General features: G+C 36.9%; 1 protein-coding gene across 1 annotated transcript in view; it reads left to right on the forward strand.

Moving 5' to 3' along the window:
• The window catches only part of LOC124795577 (titin), a 529,084-nt gene that overhangs the window by 326,667 nt on the left and 177,773 nt on the right, over positions 1-24,644 (forward strand). The window contains exons 90-93 of the mRNA XM_047259648.1: positions 4,666-4,735; positions 13,021-14,310; positions 17,447-17,513; positions 20,712-20,765. Of these exons, the coding sequence (XP_047115604.1) occupies positions 4,666-4,735; positions 13,021-14,310; positions 17,447-17,513; positions 20,712-20,765 (1,481 nt within the window). The remainder of the gene's footprint in view (positions 1-4,665; positions 4,736-13,020; positions 14,311-17,446; positions 17,514-20,711; positions 20,766-24,644) is intronic.

The following is a 24,644-nucleotide window of genomic DNA, read 5'->3' on the forward strand; positions in this document are numbered from 1 at the left end:
TTGTATTGCATTGTGACCGGGGATGAAAAATGGGTTCATTACGATAACCATAAACACAAAAAATCATGGGGATATCCTGGCCATGCTTCCATGTCGATGGCCAAACCGAATATTCACGGCTCCAAGATCATGCTCTGCATTTCGTGGGACCAGCTCGGCACTGTGTACTGTGAGGTGTTAAAACCACGTGAAACAATCACAGGTGCTCGTTATCGAATGCAATTAGTGCATTAAAAGATAAACGGCCCCAATACAGCGAGAGGCATGATAAAGTGATTTTGCAGCACGAATGAGGTGTTAAAACCACATGAAACAATCACAGGTGCTCGTTATCGAATGCAATTAGTGCATTTGAGCAGAGCATTAAAAGACAAATGGCCCCAATACAGTGAGAGGCACGATAAAGTGATTTTGCAGCACGAAAATGTTTAACGCCACATTGCAAAAGAGGTCAAAACGAACTTTGAAACATTAAAATGGGAAGTCCTACCCCACCTGCTGTATTCTCCATACATTGCTCCCTCTGACTATCACCTGTTTAGATCAATGGCACATGGCTTGACTGACCAACACTTCCGATCTCATGAAGATGTCACAAATTGGATCGATTCGTGGATCTCTTCAAAAGATGAACAATTTTTTCGACACGGGATTCGTACACTGCCAGAAAGATGGGAGAATGTAGTGGCCAGCAATGGAAAATACTTTGAATGATACATGTGTAACCAGTTTGTTTCATTAAAGCCTCAAATGCTGGAGAAAAAACGGCAGAAGCAAAGTTGTACACCTTGTAGTTAAGACTTATGGTCAAGGAATTCAGCATAAAAAATCAAGGTAATATGTTGAGAAAGTAACTACTATAAAATTTCGTGACCTGGTACTCTAATCCACTTCCAAATCTAAAATTTAAAAAATAATAAACTCTTTCAAAATAAAATTGCAATGGAGTTGGTGGTATTTCCAATGTAATTCTAAAGAATTGTTATCATATAATAAGGATCACAATGTCTAAAATATATAGTGGATCATTAACTCAGAGTACCTTTACAGAATTATTAAAAGACACAATTTTTAAATTTTTTAATAAGGGAGGTGACTGATGTGATGCCAGTAGTTAACAGACTCCTTCAATGAAGACATCATTTTCTAATTTTTCTGAGAATGTAATGTACACCAAAGGTGTCCAGTCTCAGTCATAAAAATATTCTTAGCAAATCACCATATATATTTGGAAGGTTGGTCTACTGATAATGTGATTCATCAGATTTTATAACAATAAAATACCAAAACGGCACCAGTTGTTGGCATATATAAAGCATTTTGACTTCATAAATCACGACATTTTTGTTCAAAAACAGAGTTTTCTTTTACAATTATGCTGTACTGATCACCATTGATGATTCATAGAGAACTGTTTAAGGAGGGAAACACTGGAATGTCCAGGTTGGAATTTCAACAATATTAGGAAAGGATAAATTGTTACTCACTGTAAAGAGGTCTAGTTGAGTTGCAGACAGGCACAATGAAAAGAGTGTTACACATCTAGCTTTTTGCCAAAGCCTTCTTCAGAAAAGAAACCCCACGCAAGCAAGGACACCTCACACACACGACTGCTTTTGAGGCACAATGAAACAATGGACAGTCCAGGTTGGAATATCAACAATATATGAAAATGGTAGATTGCTACTCACCATCACGATGATTCATTTAGTTGCACGCAGGCACAATGAGAAGAATGTTACACACTTAGCTTTTGGCGAAAGCCTTCTACAGAAAATAAAACGGACACGCATGTACACAAACATGTACACTTCAGGCAAACATGACCACTATCTCCAGCAGCTCCAACCACAATGCCTTCCGGTCAGTGCTGCTGGAGATAGTGGTCATTTGTGCGTAAGGTGTGTATGCTTGTGTGAATATGTGTGTGTTTTCTTTTCTAAAGAAGGCTTTGGCAAGCTAAATGTGTAACAGTCTTTTCATTGTGCCTGGCTGCAACTCAACAAGTCGTCTTGATGGTGAGTAACAATCTACACTTATCCTAATATTGTTATTTAAAGAGTGAAGTATTTTAACTACAGCACACAGTACATAATTTCTCCCATCTAATTTGTTGTAAATAATCTATTAAAATTCGTAAGGGATAATGATAGTAAAAATTATGATACTAAAAAGGGAAAAAATTGCCTACATTAATCTTCAGTAACATACACTTTAACTTAGAAAAGAGTGAACAATGCTGCTACCAAAATCTTTGGTCACTTACTCTTTGTTAATATGCACCTGACAGGTAGTATGTTTAAATTTGAAATTAAGGAGAAAAAATTCCTTCAGGGCAATTTTTTTCTATACTGTAGGATAGTTATTATTTAGAAACTTGTAGCTTATTTGGCACAAATGTGTCACATGCTATAGTCTTGTCTGTAAACTCAAGTGCTTTTGGTGGGGAAAGTGGCCTTTCCCGGAAGAACACTGCCACTGGCCTACAGGGGCACCCAAAATCATTTGCCTGTTACCTGTATAGCAGTGTAGATCTATGTGCAGTGATTTACGTCATTTCTGTTTGTGGGGCCTTAGTTGCCAGTGTCAGTCAGTTAACTATGTATACTCACTGATATACTTCAGTATCTGGAAGTGATGGATAATCATTGTGCAATGCAAGAAAATGTGCAAACTACAAAGGAGAGGAGGTACTGTATTTGTGTAGTAAGGAGTGTTTGATCATCTCTAATGTTATTACAGCATGTGTTAAAGAGGCAACACAAAAAGAACTGTTGGTTAATATTACCAGTCCCAATGTCTGCCTCCGTAGCGTAACGGTAGCGTTACCGCCTACCACGCAAGGGGCCCAGGTTCAGTTCCCGCCAGGGGACTGGGTGTCATGTGTCTTTCATCATAATTTCATTATCATTGACTTGCAAGTCTCTGAAGTGGGGTCAACTGAAAATGACTTGCAATACGGCTGTCGAACTCCCCCCGAATGGGGCCTCCCGGCCAACAATGCCATGTGATCATTTCATTTCATTTTCACCAGTCCCAACCTAAAGGCTGCAATTCATGCAAACGCCAACCTCACCACAATTGGACACGTAAGGAAGGAATGCAAAAATAAGCCTCATGGTTTACTGAAGTCACCATGAAGAAAAACAAATTATTTTGGGAGGAAACCCATCATTATAGACTGTTTCACAATCATGTAAAACCTTTGATGCTTATAGAACAGCAGGGTTTGAATGTGTTCTGTCGCTAAATCTCTATCTCAGTTACTATTCACCTGATTCTAAGATATATTGCTTAAAACATGTGTGCAGTAGCTATTATAATCACTGCTGAAATTTCCTTTGAAACATGTACACCAATTCTGAACTTCTAAGTAAAAAGCTTGACATATGAGGTGCATTCACATATAATTTTTTATTTTTTGGTAAGAACTTTATTTCTTAATCTACAGCAATGTTATCCTGTTTAAAATATTCCCCATTACATACTATAAATTTATGCCGTTGGTTTTTCCAATTCTCGAAGCACTTTGGGAACTGTTTCCTCCGGATAGTTTATAGGTATCTTAACTGTGCATTTTTAATCTCATCCATGCTTGTAAAATTGCTGTTCTTAAAGGCCTGCTTTGAAATATTTATACCACTTGCATGCCCTTGGTTTACTCATAACAGACTCACCAAAAGCAGTACTTAACATTTCTAAAAAATTCATACACTTTATTCCATTCTTATAACAAAATTTGATGCAGATTCTCTAATCTATTTTTATACAAAACAAATAATCTTTGGTGCTACCAAAACATATGTAATCTTCTTGACTGCTGACAACAAAGTAAATACACAATATGCATAACATTATACACATACTTTTCAGACATGTTTACAAAGACTGTGACAAGAAAAGTAGTGCAAATCAGACTAATACAATACACAAAATTATAAATTTCTGGTTACTTTTTAAACACTCTTGTGTGGCAAGAATTTTTAAGTTTCAATGCAGCCCCTGAAAGAAAACTTCTACCTGTTAGTTGAAACACAAAGTAAGAACAAGACTTAAATTCTACAGATTGATTGTATCAATGGGGTTCGTTTTAGGAATAATAGTAGAGGAATATACATTCACATGAACAGGCATTCAGTTCTATGTTTGTTGTAGAATTCTGACTTCCATTGTTATTTTAATATTATTTACTCTACAATGTTGTGTTTCGGAAGGAGCTATCATCTTTTGTATTCCGTATGGTCTTAACGCTTTTGTCTAAAAATAAACACAGCCAGGACATATTTGAACATTGCGTCACCACTAATTTAAAGCATGTACAGTGGCAGGGCTGGTACTATGTTGTGAAACAGCCTGTAGAAGTGCCTTGTGACGTAGCTGGGTGGGTAGAATGGCGCCTCACTTGCTCTTAAGTTTACCGACAGACTATACTTGTGGTATTAAACTAAATATTTCTCTTTTGTGTGATCTAATCTGTAAATGGTCAAATGCAGCTGTATTGAAATACCAATTAAATTAGTATTCTGTAAAATGACCTTTTTTCAACTTCATTACAATACACCGGTATTTTGCAAAGTAGCCACAAGAACACGTATCTAACTAAAATCTATGAAATTACTCCCAGTTTTCTATTTAAAGCACCTCCATTTTATTTTTTTTCCACAGGGAAATTGTGGACATCCATGAGACACATGTTCTGGAATCCACTGCACAGTTTGCAGAGAAAACAAAAAAGGTAATTAGATGAAGTACAGCTAACTAATCTCATGAGTAAACTACTATGCTTCTGTCAATAATTAGAAATTTTCAGATATGAGCATAAGGAAATTAAATGACCAAACATTAAAGAGGGGTGAGAGGTTGGGCTTACAGTTCGAGCTAAGCAAGTAAGTACTTTATTTGTGCATAGATCATATCATGATGATACTGGATACTTCGACAATTTAAAATTCACACATAAACACACTCACCCACACTCAGTCACACGCGCATGTGAGCACATCCACTTCCACACACACAACAGATATTTTGATGCTGCAAACACTGTATGTACATTTAATTTTCAGCTGCTTTGATTTGAGTGCAAGTACTCTGCAATGTTGTATGGGCTAAATAGGGTAAGGTAATTTTCGGCCTATGTTTGAGAGCTTGAACCTCGTGTATACTCTTTGTATTCTACCTCTGAACCCGACAATGTTATGTAATTGTTAAATATGTGTGGAAAAGGGATATATGTCCTAATCTTCTTCTCCCTACATCCTCCCATCTGCCTGTCCATCTCCTCCTCCTCCTCCTTATCGTTGTTCACCTCCTCATCCTCCCATGTCTGTCTGTCCATCACCTCCTCTACCTCTTTCTGTCCATATCCTCTCTCCACATCCTCCTCCCCCTCTCTCTCTCCATCTCCTCTTTGTACATTTCCTATCCCCTCCCTCCTAGTCCATCTCAGTTCCTCTCTCTCTCTCTCTGACCTTGAACATCATTTATTGCCATTGACGATGAAACCATTATTGGGAATTGAAGTCACTTAAAATGAATGGGTAATTTGGTTGGGATCATTGATATACAAGGTATGAGCGACCTGTCCTGCTGCCAATATGTCAGGATGGTAGCTTCAACGACAGCATGTTGCATAATTTTAACCTGAGAATGGGTAGGATTACAAAGTTTTGAATGATTCAGGTTCCATAGTAGTATTCTAATCATAAGCCAATAAGCCATAACTTTAAACAATGAAAAATCTGGGATGGAATAATGACAATATTATGGAAAGGACAGATTACCACTCATGCTATAGCGTAGATGCTGAGTTGCGGACAGGCACTACTAAAAGACTACTATACATAAACAAATAAGCTGTTGGCCAGAAAGCTTTCTTCTAAAATAGACAGCATACACACACACATTCACACAAATGCAGCTCACATACATGTGACCACTGTCTCTGGTTACTGAGGCCATACTGTGAGCAGCTGTGTGTAGTGGTTGGGATGGGAAGGGGGAGTGAGAGCAGGGTATGGGTGGGGGACAGTAGAGCACTGTTTGTGGGAGAATCCAGGAATGGGGTGGGGAGAGGATAGTGCAGCTAGGTGCAGTTGGAGAGAAGCATGGGTATGTTGGTGGAATAGAAGGCTGTGTGATGCAGGAGTGGGAATGTGGGTGATGGACAGTGGCTAACTAGCATTGAGGCCATGGGGGTTACAGGAATGTAGGATGTATTGCAGGGAGAGCTCACATCTGCACAATTCAGAGAAGCTGGTGTTAGTGGGAAGGGTTCAGGTGGCACAGGTTGTGAAGAAGTCATTGAAATAAAGAATGTTGTATTGGCCAGAACACTCAGCAACTGGATGATCCAGTTATTTTTTGGCCACAGTTTGTTCGTGCCCATTAATGCGGACAGACAGTTTGTTGGTTGTCATGCTCACATAGAATGCAACACAGTGATTGCAGTGTAATTTGTAGATCACATAACTGGTTTCAGGTACCCTGCCTTTAATGGGATAGTGATGCTGGTGACCAGACTGGAGTAGGTGGTGGTGGGAGGATGTATGGGACAGGGCTTTCACTTAGGTCTGTTACTGGGATATGAGGCATGACGTAAGGTGTCGGGAGCAGGGGCTGTGTACAGGTGAACAAGGAGCTTGTGTGGATTTGATGGGCAGTTGAATACTTTTGTCGGATGGATCAGAAGCATCACCTTTCCGATCAAAGGCAGGGCTATCTGTGGGAACCAGTTACGTGATCTGCAAGCTGAGCTGCAATCACTGTGCTGCATTTTACATGAGCATGACAGCCAACAAGCTGTCTCTCTACATGAATGGCCACTGAAAAAGACATTGACCACCCAGTTGCTGAGCATGCTGCCCAACACAGTGTCCTTCATTTTAGTGACTGCTTCACAGCCTGTGTCATCTGGATCCTTCCTAACAACACCAGCTTTTCAGAATTGCGAAGGTGGGAACTCTCTCTGCAATGTATCCTACATTCCCATAACCCTATTGTCCTTAACCACCTTTAGTCATTGTCATTCACTCATCTATCCCCTTCCCTGTTCCAACTCCACAGCCTTCTATTTCCATAAGGGCACCCACAGTCTTTTTACTTCTCTCCTTTTCTGCTCCCACCTGGCCTTCCATCTAACCTCCTGACAAAATAAACTGGAATAGAAGGAAGAACGGATAGAGGTACTCAAAGTACCCTCCTCCACACACTGTCAGGTGGCTTGGGGAGTATGGATGTAGATGTAGATGTAGATGTAGACTGCACCCAGTTGCCCTACGACCATTCTATCTCGTCCCTGTATGCTCCCAAAAACAGGACTTTACCATCCCCCAAGCACACCCTGCTCTCCCTCCCCCATCCAGCGCCATCCTCCTCTGTACCCCACCACCCAGATTGTTTATGCCATCATGCACAGTTACTCACAGTCTGACTTCAGAAGACAGAGACAGTTGTCATGTGTGTGTAAGCTGCATTTGCATTAATGTATTGTGTATGTTGCCTGTATCATAAGAAGACTTTCTGGCTGAAAACTTACGTGTATAGTAGTCTTTTTGTTGTGCCTGTCTGCAGCTCAACATCTTTCGTATATAGTGAGTTGCAATTTATCCTTTTCATATTGTCATTAAGCCATAACTTTGATGTTTTGTGTTAAAAACAACTGTGAGGAAGACACATGGTTGTCTATACAATTTCTTTTTAAAGTTTTGTGTGTGTGTGTGCGTATCAATAAATTTTCGAGATTTTTGCTATCAGTGTTTCCTCTTCATATATTATATACAGTGCTGATGGCAGTTATATGAGTTGAGTAGTATGAAAGGGAGGCAGTGGTTGAGAAGGGAGTGATACAGGGCTGTAACCTGTCCCAGATGTTATTCAATTTGTACATTCAACAAGCAGTAAAAGAAACTAAAGAAAAGTTTGGAGTAGGAATTATAGTTCAGGGAGTAGAAATAAAATTTTTTAAGATTTTCCGATGACATTGTAATACTGTCAGAGACAGCAAAGGACTTGGAAGAGCAGTTGAACAGAATGGGCAGTGTCTTGAAAGGAGGATATAGGATGAACATCAACAAAAAAACAAGGATAATGGAATGTAGTCAAATTAAATCAGGGGATGCTAAGAGAATTAGATTAGAAAATGAGATACTTAATGTAGTCAGTGAGTTATGCTATTTGGTCAGCAAAATAACTGATAATGGCTGAAGTAGAGAGGATATAAAATGTAGACTGGCAATGACAAGAAAAACATTTTGGAAGACGAGAAATCTGTTAACATTGGTTATAGATTTAAGTGTTAGGAAGACTTTTCTGAAGGTATTAATCTGGAGTGTAGCCATATGTGGAAGTAAAACATCGATGATAAACAAAAATAGAATAGCAGCTTTTGAAATGTGGTGCTACAGATGAATGTTGAAGATTGGATGGGTTGGTCACATAACTAATGATGAGGTACTGAACAGAATTTGGGAGACAAGAAATTTGTGGTAAAACTTGATGAAAAGAAGGGATCAGTTGATAGGACACTTACTGAGACATCAAGCAATCACAAATTTAGTATTGGGGGGAAATGTGAGGATAAAAATTGTAGACAGACACCACGAGATGAATACACTAAGCAGATTCAGAAAGATGCAGGTTGCAGTAGTTATTTGGAGATGAAGAGGCTTGCACAGGATAGAGTAGCAAAGAGAGCTGCATCAAACCAGTCTTCTGACTGAATGCTACAACAACTACAACATACATATATTCAGTGCTTGATTTCTGGTGGCAGTGCATATATTTATATACCATATAAATCAGACCAAAACTATGTAGCCTGCATCTGCCCAAACATTTATTAGAGAGCGTATAAAAATTTGAATGAAATCAGTCCAGGAATTTTGAGATTTTTGCTAATAATTTTAAACAATGACTTTGTGATCGCTTGATGTCTCAGTAAGTGCCCTATCTTTATACCATAGTGTAGATGAAGACTGATATAAAAAAATAAGGTTCTTTTGTCTGTGAGGCTTTTATCTATTTGAGCAACAAAAAAATTGTTGCTGAATGTGGAAAGTAGGAGAGTGATACTGGTAGAATTGAAACTGTGAAGGTCAGTTGTGAGTCAGGCCTGGATAGCTTGGTAAGAGCATAGCAAGGCTCCCGGCTCGAGTCCCGGTTTGGCAGAAAGTTTCGATCTGTCAGGAAGTTTCAGACCTTTTCATCCTCTATTACAGAATGTAAAAGTCTAGCCAGAAACAGCTCCTTGGCTATGGATCAACTATTTCCCAGCACTTTTCATTTTTCAAGGAGTGCTAATCCAGAAGGCTATGCAGGAGAATGTAACGAATGGCAGCTATCTTTAAATGTAAGTGTAATGTAATGGCTACAACAAAGAAAAAGAACGTGATTGTATACAATTAGAAGATCAATGATGTACAGCTTGAGCCTGTCACATTATATATTTGTTTAGGAGTAACATTACAATGCCGTATGAAATTGAATGATTACATAAAATCAGTATTAGGGAAGGTGCATGTAAGACTAAGATTTATTACTAGGGTTTTTGGAAAGTGGGATGCAGCTGTAAAAGGAATCACATGTGAGTTGCTAGTGTGACCAGTTCTAGTGTATTGATGCAGTGTTTTGAGCCCACATCAGTTAGGCATGAGAATAGGCGGTAATCAAATTCAGAGCCACACTGATGGGATCATAGCAGGTAAGTATAGCTCACACACAAATGTGTGTGTCCTTTGACAACTCAGTTAGGAGTCCTCGGAAGAAGGAAGACACAATGCTTGTGAAAGCCTGATCGGTAAATTTAGAGAATCTGTGTCTGAAGGAGACTGTGTGACTGTTGTGCTGCCACATAAATATTGTGAGAATAATGTAAGAGAGAGTAGGGCCTGTCAGAGTCAAACAGACAGTATTTTTCCCTCACTTGATACACAAATGCGATAGGACAGAATATCACTGATATTGGCGCATAGTACCTCCTCCGTGCAGAGTACAGTAGGCATCCAAAGAAGAATGCCTGTGAGGGGTAAGACGGGCAGCAGGGAAGTGGTCCTTCTCCTCTCTTCCTTCCCTCCTGTGACTCCCCACCGTTTGGGCTGTTGCCCATATGAAAAGTGTTCTTTTACTGGCAAGGTCAGCGTGTTGCATTTCACTGTTTGCCATTTGTGGTCTCCCATTTTCGTTTTATTTCTTATGATGAAAGTTCTAGTGAAAACCAGACATCACATCCACATTAAAAGCAATAAAATTCATTGGCCATGTTTTTAACTGAATAAAATGAAATGTATATTGTGACAAAAAAAATGCAGTTCAAAAGTTGCACACACAGTACCGGTATTACTGAACTGATGATGCAGCAGTACTGACATCCTGTATACATAAATGAAGAATTTAACTTGACATTATTCTGGAAATATCAGTGTACTGAAGAGGTGAGATGATTTAATATATTTATGTCATTTGAATCGGTTTGAGTGAGTCAAATTTACATGTTCATGTAAATACATTCACAAAAATGTTTTTAGAATGGTGCGCACTTTTCTCTCAAGAGCATATCACTGAGTTGGAGGCGCATTCCTGTTGCTTGTTTGTTTCTCAACTGTGGGCAGTACAGTGGCTTGCCAAGTATGGATGTAGACATAAAGTCTGGAAAGTAGAAGGAGCTACTGGCAGAACTGGCATGGCAAGGGCCAATCTCCAGCTGCAGCTGGACAGCACAGTCAAGAAAAAGAAAAATTCTGGGCTCAAGTATCTATCTGGTAGATAGTTATAATCTGTCAGTAAGTTTCAAAATAACACACACTTTGCTGCAGTGTAAAACAACTCCTGAGTTGCAGCTAAATTATTTCTCTGTGACATAGTTTCTTTTGGGATTGTAACTTCGGCACGTGTTTTTGAGATTGAGATGTTTGGAAAGTAGGGTAGAAGAACTGGAAGAATTGAATTTCTGAAAGTGAGTTGGAGAACTCAGTTGGTATGAGCATAGCTGGAAAAATGGGAGGTCAATGGTTTGAGTCCTGGTCTGATGAAGTTTCAAAAGTGTGCACCCTCCACTGCAGAGTGGTAGATTCATTGTGGCTTTGGCTGAGCTATTTCTCTTTGACATCTGTTCTTCTTGAAGTACTAGTCCAGGAAAATAGGCAAGAGAGCTTATGTGAAGTGTGTAAAGCAGGACAGAGGCAGTGGCAGAAATGAAGTTGTGAGGCTGGTACCAAATTGTGCCTAGAGAAATTTGTAAACGTGTAAGCTTCAGGTTAGAGTCTCAGTTCTGCACACCATTTGAATGTGCAGAGGTTTAAAAATTGCTCATACTCCACCGCAGAGTAAAAAATTTATTCTAAGAATCAGTCTTAGACATATTATAAAGCACTTAAAGCATGACAAAATATGGTTTGAGCTACATGAAGGAAGATGAGGACTTTTGCTGTTAGTCTCAGGGGGTAAATCCTTCACTAGTTATGCTTCTTCATTGCAACAAAATGAGTGCTACATGTCAAACCTCAGTGACACCTTTCTTGAAATTTGAGGAAAAGAGAAAAATTTAAGAACAAAGAAAATATGGCACTAATTTCTGTTGTAGTTATGTGAAAAATTACCATTATACTATAAGAAAGCTTTAATTACTGTTACTTGTCTCAGATATCTATAGTTAGCCATTGTTAAGCATTTTTAAGCAGAGTCTCAAGGTACTTTCACACAGTAATGTATGGAGGGAGACACACAGACATCTGTTGAGAGCAAGCTATAAATGTTTTGAGACACCTAACATATACTAAACGAGCTTTATTGAAGATGAGGGATGTAGTAATTGTCTTTTAATGGTGTCGTTAGTATATTTGTTTCTCACTAAGCCACAGGTTGACTGAATGAGTAATAAAAACATGACAAACCATGTGAGATAGGTAGGAAAAGACAGATTGCTACTTACCGTAAAGAAGACGTGTCAAGATGCAGACAGGCATAATTGAAAGACACTCACTTATGGCTTTTGGCCACAGCCGTCACCAGTAAAAGAGACACACACATACACATGTACCATTCAAGCACGCACACAAGCAAGCACACCTCACACACATGACTGCCAACTGCAGCATCTTGGACCAGAATGCATCTTGGGCCGAGATGCTGGAGGTGGCGGTCATGTGTGTGCACGGTGTGCTTGCTTGTGCATGTGTGTCCCTTTTATGATGAAAGCTGTGGCCAAAAGCTGTATGTGAGTGTATTTTAATTGTGCCTGTCTGCAGTGTGACATCTCTTCTTTGTGGTAAGTAACAATCTGTCTTTTCCTACATTGTTGATATTCCTGCCTGGAGTTTCCATTGTTTGATGTGAGGTAGATAGTAGATGTAAAATAAGTGAATGAGATAATAACAGATATATTGATATTTGGGGAGAATTTGAGGCAATCAGTGGCACAAAAAGAATTTGCCATTGAGAGTCAGAAAGCTAATTTACTGTAGTCTGTCGTGAAAGAAAATATAAATGAAAGTACCTAAAAATATGCTTCCAATTTCTGTGGATCACTCCGAGTGGGACTGTGAAGACATGATCAGACCAACTGCAACGTGAACATACATATTTAAGTAGTCATTCTTCATGGAGTCCAGATGCGAATGGGATGATAAGAAACCCTAATAACTGATGCAGTGCGAAGTTCTCTCTAACATGCAATGGTTTGCAGAATATGGATGTAAAAGTAGATCTAGCGTGAATAGAAAGGCAAAGGCGTGAGTTGAATTTAAAGGAAAGCATGAAACAAAAGAGGAGAAAGCTATTTAGGTTAATGGAAATGGACCATGAGGAAGATTCTGTTGTTATTAACATTCTTGATCATTAATTACCAGTCTTTGTAAGCTGTTTCTTCTGTGACATTATTCCTTGTGAAATTCATGTTAAATATGATAGAATTTTATCTATTACTCATATTATAGTAGATATGGCTTTTAACACCTATATTGTACTGTTAATTACCTAGTATTTATTCTTTGTTTTTAGTGATCTCTTCTCTTTGCACTGTTTCAGGTCACTGCACAGAAAGTCTTTCCAGTTCAAGATTCAGTTGAGATATCTGCAATTGCATCATGTAAAAAAGTTGATGACACAAGTGAAAAACCCATTCTGACAGAAGAAAAGGCAAAAGAAATTGTTCCAGTTCAAGAAAGTGTTACAGTTTCTGAAGTGGATGTTAAAGATGATGTGAAATATCTTAAGACACAGAAGACCAAAGTGACAGCTGATACAAAAGTAAATATACAGGAGTCAGTATCCATTTCACAACTGAAAAGTGAAGATATGGTGAAAGAATTTGAAGTAAAGCCCTTAGAGGAGCAGGCAGATAGGAAGGTCAGTGTCCAAGAATCTGTTAGTGTGTCTGAAGTTATTACAGAAGACAGAGTCATAGATCTGAAAGAAACAAAACCAAAAGAAGAAGAAGCTGTGTTGATGAAGCCTGTACAAGAGAGTTTCCTAGTAACTGAAACTCTGTCAGAGACTACTATAACTGAAATGAAAGATGCAAAAACCATGGAGAGTGCAGAATACAAAGTGCCCATTTTAGAACCCATGGTTGTATCTGAAATACAGACTGAAACTACAGTTGAAGAAGTCAAAGACAAAAAACCCAAAAGTTATCAAGCCAAGCCTGATAAGAGTCCTGTACAGCAAGAAGTAGCAGAAATTACTGAGGTTAAAGTAGAAAGGGCACCAGAGTTACAAAAGAAGAAAGAGCAAGTATTGGTTGAAAAGGAAAAGAAGGAAGCTGAGGAAGTAGTGACAGAGAAAAAGGAAACAGATATTGTGACGAAGAAGAAGACTGCTGTCAAAAAGAAAGATCTCGAGGAAGAAGAAGAAATTATTGTCCAGCGTGCATTGAAGACTATGCAAAAGCTAGAAAGATGGGAACGTGTGAAACAGGCACAGGAAGTAGAGGAGTTGCTACATTTGATTCCTGTTCAAGAATTTGGACCAGAAAGTGAAAAACCTTTACGTGAACTGGCACGTGTTGGCTGGTTGCTACGGCGAGGGTTAAATGTGCAAGAAGTAACGGCACTTCATCGTGCTGGACACTTCCAGGAACTTCGCACACCATTGGCTCAGTCTGCTCTCGTTTCTTTAGTGGAACGTCAAGGGCACGGAGTTCTGGTTTCACAAGCTCTTGCAGAGGAGGATGAAGTCCAAGGGCCAGAAACAGCTGGCTTCCGTGCATTTCTTCGCATGATTGAACTGGAATATGCCACTGTTGAACAAGCTGTTACTCTTTTTGCTCCTGAAGATTTCCGCCCAGACTCGTGGGAAGTCCAAGAAGCTACAGAGGTATCCATACCACATTAATGCATAATTAAATATTACTGCAATTTAAACTTCTGATTATAATTTTTTCTCACATGATAACTCACAGCTGTCGCTTTGCTATATCTTAGATAGATAAATGACTATACCTACTGAGGTTACTTGGTTTTCTTACATAACAGCTATATTAAAAAATTTATTATTCAGCATTGAGATTTTGCAACTGAAGGTTCTTCTGTTTGGACCTGTAAAAAGAAAGAATGGCAGGAAAACATGTAACAAGTTCAACATCGGTATAAAATTGCTTTAAAAATGTGAGTAGTTACTGAATTCAAACGATAAAATGAATGAAAATTATGCAACATTTTATAATATAGTATAGTATCATATGTTTATTGGTCTTCTTTTATCTTTTTTGTACACAGGTACAGCGAAATAGTTGATAAGATATTAATGTCAGTATGACTAAAGTGATAAAATGAACATCCAGAAACTAGTTGTTAGATATAAAACAGTTTCTTTCTGCTCTGCAAGAATGGAATGCTTCAGAAATAATCTGTTTTGTACTTCTTCTGTTCATAATGTCGGTTAGATAACACAATAGCAACTAATCTTGTATCACAGTGTCCTTTGCTGAGCTTCCTAGAACAATGAAACTTGTCCCATTTTTATTTTTGTGCTACATACTTTGGTTGTATTACATGCATCATATGCTTTAAAATGTCAAGTTGACTTATCTAAGCACCCATGTTATAAACTCATGTATAAGTATTTCACAGTAACTTAAGTACCAAGAAGGGCACAATACATAATTATTGTTTGGAAAGACATTGGGTCCTTGTTTTACATGTAATATCATTTGAAACATATCGTTAGATGTCTATCTTCAAAACTTTAGGATTGACCATTAGATACTGACATTTCAGCTGATGTTTAATAATTTTCATTTACACAAATCCTAACTGCCATTACTTTTTAGCACATTTTTCGTTGTTTAGACACTTGTCATGCTCTGGGACTACTTTCTGTATATCCTTATTAGAGAAGGAAAGTTGCTACTCACCATGTAGTGGAGATGCTGGGTCGCAATAGGCACAACAAAAAGAGTCACACAATTGTAGCTTTTGACCATTAAGCCTTTTGTCAGCAATAGACACAATGTGGTTTCAGTTGTCTGAGACTGCAGACATGTGTGCAAGTTGCATTTGCATGAGTATGTGTGTGCGTGTGTGTATGTGTGTCTATTGCTGACAAAGGCCTTAATGGCCGAAAGCTATAATTGTGTGAATCTTTTTGTTGTGCCTATTGCGACCCAGCATCTCCACTATATGATAAGAAGCAACTTTCCTTCTCTAATATCGGTACATTCTGTCCTGGATTTTCCTTTGTTTGATTTCCATATGTCCTTGTTACACAAATTTACCACCTGTGATTAAGCCACTTGGTGAGAGTTTCTTTCATGTTGCTGTTGAAGTGCAGGAGTCAACATGGTGAAGCATTGATGTTATTATCATTTCCCTTGCATTTTTACCATATATAATGGAGCGATAAATTTTGTTGTTGTCATAGAAATGAAAATCACATGTAACTCATCTTCTTTCTAGCTCCATGTCAGAAGATAACTATTTTTCTTCATTTGCTGAATGGTGCTTGTGAATAGTATGAGTGTCTCGGATAACTTTAAAATTCTGTCACATTCTTCTCTTGTTTGAGTCAAGTGGTTGCAGTTGATGTTAATAAAATTTTGTGCCACAATAATAAATATAATAATAACCATTTTTACTTTGCCTGCTTATTTATAAATGTAAAACAAAAACTACTCAGTTATCACCCTTGGAATTTCAGAAATCAGTATGTTGTCTCTTGCAATTAGGCAAATGGAAATCCAACCATTTGTTGCATGGGAAACGTGTTGTGTCCCTTACCTGTATCAGTGAACAGCTAAAACAGCGTATAGTCTGAGTTGCAGGTTGCTTATCTAACAACTACCAGTGGAATTAATTTTAATATATTGGATAATCATTGTCTAAAATTAAAAATTTAAAATGCTGGCATAATCTACTCATTAAGAGATATAATCTTACAGTAAAAGTTTAACACAGTGAGCCAAGTATTACAGTAAGAAACTGTGTTTATGTCACAAGGCAGTGTAAGTCGTGGAGCACAAATTACCTGGATTACATTCATCCAGTATTTGAGAATGAAAGCACTTACTGACATCCAACAAACTTTACTAGTAATTTCAAAATTTTTCAAATCATTTCTTGCTGACGTGCCCACAAATTAGTGAAAGGAAAACAGGTTATCACATTTTTGCTGTTCATGCAGGAAAACTTCATCAGGCATAATGATGTAATTTATTATTTCTCTACTCTAACTCTATCCTCAACACGTTTTTCAGACAGTATCCACATGTACCCATGACTGTACCTGCAAAATTACAAGTATATCATTGTACCATGCATAGTTCACAATATATTTAAAGAATGGGAATGTTTGACAGCATTTATGCTTCAGTACTTTTATTTATGAGAAAATGCTCATTGACACTCATATGAGCCAATACCTTGATTATATGCCTGCCTAATATGCAGAGCATTTTATGTGTGGTGCATGTCTGGATATTCCACCATGATTTGTCGTTACAGATATTGCCTGATATACCCTTATTCATCAGGCACAGTGTTAAAAGAACTTATTTAAGTATCCTGTTAACATTGTCACATTTTAGAAGATGTAAAAGTTTATTTATTGAAAGGAGATTGCATTTTTCAGCTAATAAAGTACAAGACAAGTGTGAAATTGATTTTACAGTTATTTTTACTAACAAATATTAGTTTATAAGAGTTCTGCATGTTTTCACATTGATCATACCTCCATTTATTATAGTTGCTGCATTTACACAATACGTTTTGCTTTTTATCCCCATCACTGATAATCAGGATTTAGAAAATTTATTATTTTAAAGAAGGGAGTCATTACAAGAAATGATTCACTGTAAGATATGATGTAACTATGATCACAGATCCTAGAGATTTACCCTGTCAGTTTATACAATAAGTTTAATCAGTCTCCAAATAAAGTGTAATAATTTGTATTAGAGTATAAATATTGCTAAAGGTCTTTAAATATGACTTTTTATGTATTTGCTTTTTTTTAGGTTGTGGAGAAGACACATATAACACAACAGGCAGAAACTATAAAACAAGCTGAAGTTCGTATTGCTGGTAAGCAGTTTCTCTCTGTGAAAATATGTGGGTTTTACATCTCGTTGCACGATAATTGTGTTCTCCAGCATCTACAAAATAAAAGGATAATTGTAATAATAACACTGTATTGTTATTTTTGCAAAGAATATTTGCTTGCTATGAGTGACATTAATTGGCTTTGGAAGCTTCTGAATATTACGTAGACAGGCTAAGAGTTTATAACAGAAATGTGTGAGACATGAAAACAGAGTTCCTCTTAATAAGACACATATACTGGTTACATGCAGCTAAAGTGATGTGCAGCAATTTTTTTAACACAGAAGTGTAATTAATTTATTGTCTTATTGATGTAATCTGACTGCTGTTGCCATTAAATTCTACAGTATTCACATGTCCGGCTTCCAGAGTATGGAGAGCTACATGACATTTTTCACATTTCAGCCAAGTTATCTCTGTCTTATTAGTGAGATCTTGTACAATACCAAACAAAGCTAAGTTTATATCTCCAAAGTTAAAACTAGTAGTCATACAGAAAAGAGATGAAAAGTTCCACGGGTATTACACTTTCACTTTTTGTCACAATCTGCTAGTCTGCAAGACTAAGATTCCTAACTTTTTGTGTAACAATAAGTTAAATGGAAGTTATGCCCAAGGCAAAGAAAAAAAGCTGAAAAAAACAATGACATTACAGGAAAAATTAAATCTCGGCTCAGAGGCTATGAAAAATAATTTATGCTGCCCGAGTTGTTAACGTGGAGGGGACCCAGAGAAAGGGGGGAGGGGTTGTCTGCAGTCAGGACTGATTAGGAGAGGCAGAGTGAATAAGTAACATATAACCGCATGTTATGAAAGAGTGATATAAGATGGAAAGATGCTGGGCCAGATTCAGGAATTCACGGTTACGAACAGAGACAAATGGGGAAGGTAGGAGTAACAGACAGTTGCAAGAGCTGTAAGAAAAATGTAATGAGAACACTGAATATTTTGAGAAATAACTCCTCCCTTTGTAGTTTCCAAATAATAATTTCGTGTTGAAGAATTTCCAGATACTGCTATTAAGATTTGCAACATTTTACACTGAGTTGTTCCAGTTTAACACTGAAATATTCCGAGGTTTTCCTACTCAATTTCTGTTTGTCATTACCCCTTCACATCACCCCCCTTTCCTTTGATTTCTCGTGTAACCTTTTCTTTTTTTACCTCCTGACAGTCCTCCCAGCAGTCTTCTCTTGCAGACATTTCACTCTGCTGTGGTGCTTCCTGAACCTCCTCCTTTTCAGTATCCAACACTCTTCAATTCATCAGCTTGCTGTGTCTTATACATTTACTTTTAAGTTCACCACCCTTTCATTTGCAAATGACACATTTTTCAGTTTGATACAAACTCTTTTATCATGGAGGAATATTCTTCCATGCTGTCAGTTTCCACAAAAAAGCACATTTAGGTGTTCGTATGTTCAACAATCTTTATTTCCTGTTCTTTACGTCGTCTCGTCGTTCCGACATGTTATTTTTACAGTGCTATTCACAGGGGTATGAGGAGTAAATGTTGTAACATTATATTACTAATCGAACAGAACCGATGCATTTCGTGCAGATATTATTTACAACTTTTCAGTCTTCTGCCAACGTGGCAAGATTAATGACCAATTCTTGAAAAAATGAACTGCAGCAAAATGGCGGAACACTTACAAAAAATTGTTGTGGTCTGATGACAGTTAAATATAAAAATTAAAAGTATTTTTTTATAATTAAATGTAAATGCCTAGAGTCATTTAAAGCCTACATTATTAGTAGTTAGTTCCCTGGGTTTGCGTATTAAGTTAAATATCACGACACAATGATTCTAGAGAATAAACGGTCATACAACCAGCTATTTAGTGATAAGGCAAATGTTAACTACTGTGAACTGAAACTATCAGGAGGCTGAACAGGATCGTACAACCCATCCTTGAGCACTGCTTAAGTGCCAAGGATCTTTACAGCTCAAATAATTGCAGAGATTCAGAAGGATTTTTCGTGCACTGCATGACCAAATGGAGCAGGATCGGAGACAAGTGACAAATGAAGTAAAAAGAGTCATGGATATGTATTTCTTGTTCTGAATTTATGATAATTGTAGACACATATTTAGCTTTTGTAGACTCTGTATGTCTATAACAGTAAGAGTTTAATTAATGAATTGAAGACACGTGTTTTGCTTTTGTCTTCCATATGTGTCTATAACAATATGCACACAATTCCCATTTGTCTTTAAAATGAGTATTATTGCCAATCATTGTCTTTCATGCTCTGGGGAGACAACTCAGTTTGATTTTTTTAGTGCATGAGTAAAGTTTGTTGTAGGTAGTGGAGGTTGTATATATATTTCCGGTGTTACATTAAGGGACTGCTCATAAACATTGTGAGAAATTAATAGTGACAAATTTATTAACTGAGTAAATGTGATGTGAACACTGTGCTAATCTGCCATGTTTTAATAGTGTATAATGTTGCTTCACAATGTCCCTATGCAGCTTTATGCAATTTATTTTCAAATAAGTGAGAAATTTGTGGGAATGAAACATAGAAAATTGGCAAATGTTTTTGCTTATAGTTAAGAAAAACTGTGTGTACCATACAACCAAAAAATTTTCATAGCCTTTTTTCTGTTATGAATCTGCAATAAAATCTAACTTCATTAATAACAGAATGAAAAAAAGTTTTCTTACAGTCAGTGATAGCTTGGATTTTAAATTAATAAATAAAATTAAATGTTTAAGGGCCTTGAAAGTACTTTCTTTGCATGGGTTTTAACTTGTTTCCATACTTCAAAGTGCATGATAAAGGGTCTTACAAGCTGTTGTTATACATGTGTAACTTTGATTGTACAGTTTGTTGTCTCCTCATCCCACCTCTTAGTTTTAGTGCTGTAGGAAGCATGCATGTAAATCCTGTATGAAGCAAGTTGGTTTTTGTGTTTCTTCAGTAAAAATCTACTCTTTTATATTTAACGTAGCATTTTCTTCAAAGAACTAAAAGTGTTAATACTAGTGACTCACATTATTATTGTTGTTTCTAGCTTATTTGAGGAGTACAACATTACATTTTACATTGATTAAAGGGTATTAAAAGTCTTATTTCATGTCAAAGTAAATCTGTTTTAATTTTCAAAGAAATAGGTTCTCAATAAAAATACCGGGAAAATTTGGCCTTATGAGTATAAATGATTTTCAGATGAGAAGAAAGTGACTAAGAAGAAGAAGACAAAGACTGAAGTTGAAAAAGAAGGTTTGAAAACAATAAATATAGTTCCTTTTCCTTTGTTGCTCTACCCACAACTACGCATTTGCTCTAAATACCAGACTGACTTTTTCCTTGTAGCTCTATTTTGTCGGTTCACATGACTTTTTTTAAAGAACATTTTCTTAGACCTCACTTGCCATTTAACTCTCTCTGTGCTTGTTATTAGCCCAGTAGCTCTTCTATTTATAGTGCATTTCTTGCCACACTGACATTTTCTTATTTCCTCCCCTCCATTGCTATTACATTTATGCGCTGTTATTAATTTCTGGGGAAATAAATAGCAGCAAATGAAGCAAATCACTTTTGGTATAAAAGTCGAAATGAATTTCTTTTAGCAATGAAGGGTGGACTGTTTCTGTAGCATAATATGATACAGATAGCACTTTCCATCTTTTTTCTGAAAGAGACAAGTACACAGATAAATGCAACTGTTTTAAGGAAAAAACTCTTCATAAAGAGAAATGTATCCTAGGAAAAGGGGAAAAATTATGAAAATACTTGAAGTTGTTGTGGCTGCATTTTGTAGACTTTTTCATAGCATAAAAACTATACTTCATTTTTTATTGTACTGACAAATATGGCTTCACTTAATTTTCTGACAATTGATCTCCTATATTTTCCCATTGTGAATGTAGGACCCATAATTCAGAAGTGATTAGTAATAGATATGTTCTTATGTTTTATAATAACTATTAATAATCATCTCATTCATATAAGCGAGATATGAACTAAATATAATTATATTAGAACTTGAAGTGTGTTTGTACAGCTTTGGATATGATCATATGAGAACCTTGAATGAAAACTGAAATTACTTATTGCTTATTACACAATATGGAGCTTCATTCTTCTAAAATGTCCAGTTATTATGAAAGAGGAATAGGTTTCATAAATAAGGAAGACATTTTGGGGTTAGCAATGTGTAAGCCAAATCTGTGTAGGAGTGAAGTCTTATCTTAAAGTTGAAAAGATTGTTTCTTTGAGTTAAATATTATTTTACACTGTCCAGACACATGAATTTGACCACCTGTCAGAAACCTGAATAATGACCTTCTGCAGCATGGACTTCTGTGAGACAAGTAGGAAGAGAGTCAGTGAGGTTCTGGAAGACACTGACAAGGATGTGGAGTCGTGCCAAATCCAGTTCCATGGCCAGCTTCTCTGGGTTCCTCAGCTGAGGATCAGTGGTTCAAAGAACCCAATGGAGGTAGTCCCACAGATTCTTGATTCCATTTAAATCCATGGAGTTTGGTGGCCACAGGAGTGTGATAAACTCATCCTGGGGCTCTTGAACCATGCACCTACACTGCGAGATGTATGACCTGTTGCATTGTCCTGCTGGTAGATTCCATTATGCCAAGGAAAAACAAACTGCTTGTACGGTTGGACATTGTCCCCAAGAATAGATGAAAACTTGTGTTGATTCGTTGTGCTTTCTGGAATGATGTCATCACTCAGGGGATTCCATGATAACATTTGCCAGACCGTATTGCTCCCTACTCCGGCCTGGACCCTTCTCATGATTGTTGCAAGGTGTTTGTTTTTATTTCATGTTCCTATAGGCCATTGGCCATCTGTTCGAAGAATATACGATGTGATTCGTCTGAAAATACCACTTGTTGTAACTCAGTGGACATCCAGTTGTGGTATTGCCTATTAACAATGGTAGCATGGGTCTATGAAGCAGATGCCTTTCATGAAGATGTTCACTGAACAGTCATTGAGGAGACACAGGTAGTAGACCCTTGGTTCACCTGGGTGGTCAGATGCTCAACTCTTGTATATCTATTCACTTATACATATCTCTGCAGCAATCTTTCAACCCTGTCATCTATGGCCAGTGGTGCTCCACAGTTGCTTCAGCATCGGTTTTGGATAGTGCCATTTAGCCATGCATGACATACTTTAACCACAGCAGTATGCAAACATTTTATGAACTTAGCTTCCAGAAATGCTTCCACCCTTGGCTCAAAAGCCAGTGATCATGCTGTTTTGGATGTCAAATACATTGCTCTGTTTCCACATTAGAACATTGACTGCACACCCCCCGCCCTCCCCCCCAAACACACACACCAAAATGCTTCACATATCCTCCAGTGATATTGCTGCCGCCTGTCATCTGTGAGTGCTTATTGCACATTGACAATGAAGATAGGCAGTGGTCACATTAATGCGACTGGACTGTGTGTTAACTTCATAATAAGAATAGTTGCTCATTTCACTATAAAAATGATTTTCCTTACAGCTTTATTTTTTATAATTTTGTTAATTTAATAGTTCTATCAATTTGCTGATACCAGATTGCAGAGAGGAAGCCAATCAATGTTTATCATTAGGTTCTAAAAAACTGAGTAAATCATAGTGATATAGTATTGTTAGAGGGGTGCTGATGAATGTTGACAATAAGATTATGGCAGAGTGTAGAAAAGATGTATTTATGTGTAACAGATGCTTGAAGATGGAGTCATATGACCCCAAAAGTGCTTGCATCTTGAAATAAACACAACAATGAAAATACAACCGTAAGGAAAATTACTTATATTGGGAAAAGCCAATTGTAAGAATATGAAGGAGAATGTTTTCAGAAACAAGGAAAATAGAGTTGAATATGAGAGAGGGGAGGAAAAGTATGCATTCATGTCAACAGATCCTATTATAAAAATAATAATTAAATTAATGTTAGACATTTGGCAAAAAACTGGAAAGAAAATGATAAATAGAAATGATGAGACCACTTATCTTTCTTTGATTCCATATGTGTAGAATGTGGTGTAAGACTAATTAGTTTTGCTGCACTTCTTTGGTAACTGTGTTAATGTCTTGCATTTCAAATATAATTTTAGGTCCTTTCAGGAAAGTGCTATCTTGAAAAAGATTTTTAACATTACTGTTGTACTACCTTAGCTTTAACAATGATGCTTAACCACAAAGACACATTTTATTAAAAGTCAGGAAAAGTTGTCTTTGTTACCATTTCCTTGACTCACTCATTCCTGCTTTCAAACCATTGTACTGATGATAGTCCCTGAAACTAAAACAACAAAAGAAGTATTAACAACTACGTGAAATTAGTATTCTTTTGTCACAGTATAATATCTTTTCAAGTCACAAAAATCTCATATAATTGGAACATGATCTTTCTCTTCACTCTAAATATCTGTTGTAGGTTGATTGTTATATTTAAAGCTAACATTCAGAATGGTAACTTGTTCTATCATAGTATTTTTCAGTTTCTAAAATTTTTTCAGGCACTCAATAAGACTGATAAATATTGAAAGCTAATTATGACATGTTTTACAAATAGACAGATTGTGGGATATGATTGTCTAAGTTTTGTATTTAATTTACTTTATTCATTCATGAATATGTGAACTTGTATACTAGTGATTCTCAGATTGGTGCCATAAGAAACTGAGTTTACTGTTGTGTGCATTTCATGTTGTGTTGTGTCTGAAATGGAAAGAAATACAGGTCTCTGTAACATATTATTGTATTACAGCATCCTGCTGCAGCTGTATGTATCAACTTATTGAGAAAATTCATATAGTCAAACTTTTGAGGTCATAGAGGAAATGATATTTTTTATTATAATATTGGTATATTATGATGCAAGATTTAGCTTTCTTGGGGAGTGATTCAAGTCATATATTGGCTGTAATGCATAACAAAATTTAGTTTGGTTAAGTACAAAAGAGTCCTGTACTTCTTTCTAATATTCTTTAGAATATTATATTTCCATTATGCAATAGTCCATGTCTAATGAATTTAGTTTTTCTTCTTATGTGTTAAATATTTTATACTACTGATTATGTGGGGTAATGAATCTGCTGACAGAACTTACTAAACACTGTTTTAAACCAGTGT

The sequence above is a fragment of the Schistocerca piceifrons genome, chromosome 4 (assembly GCF_021461385.2).
Source record: "Schistocerca piceifrons isolate TAMUIC-IGC-003096 chromosome 4, iqSchPice1.1, whole genome shotgun sequence".
Taxonomy (NCBI): domain Eukaryota; kingdom Metazoa; phylum Arthropoda; class Insecta; order Orthoptera; family Acrididae; genus Schistocerca; species Schistocerca piceifrons.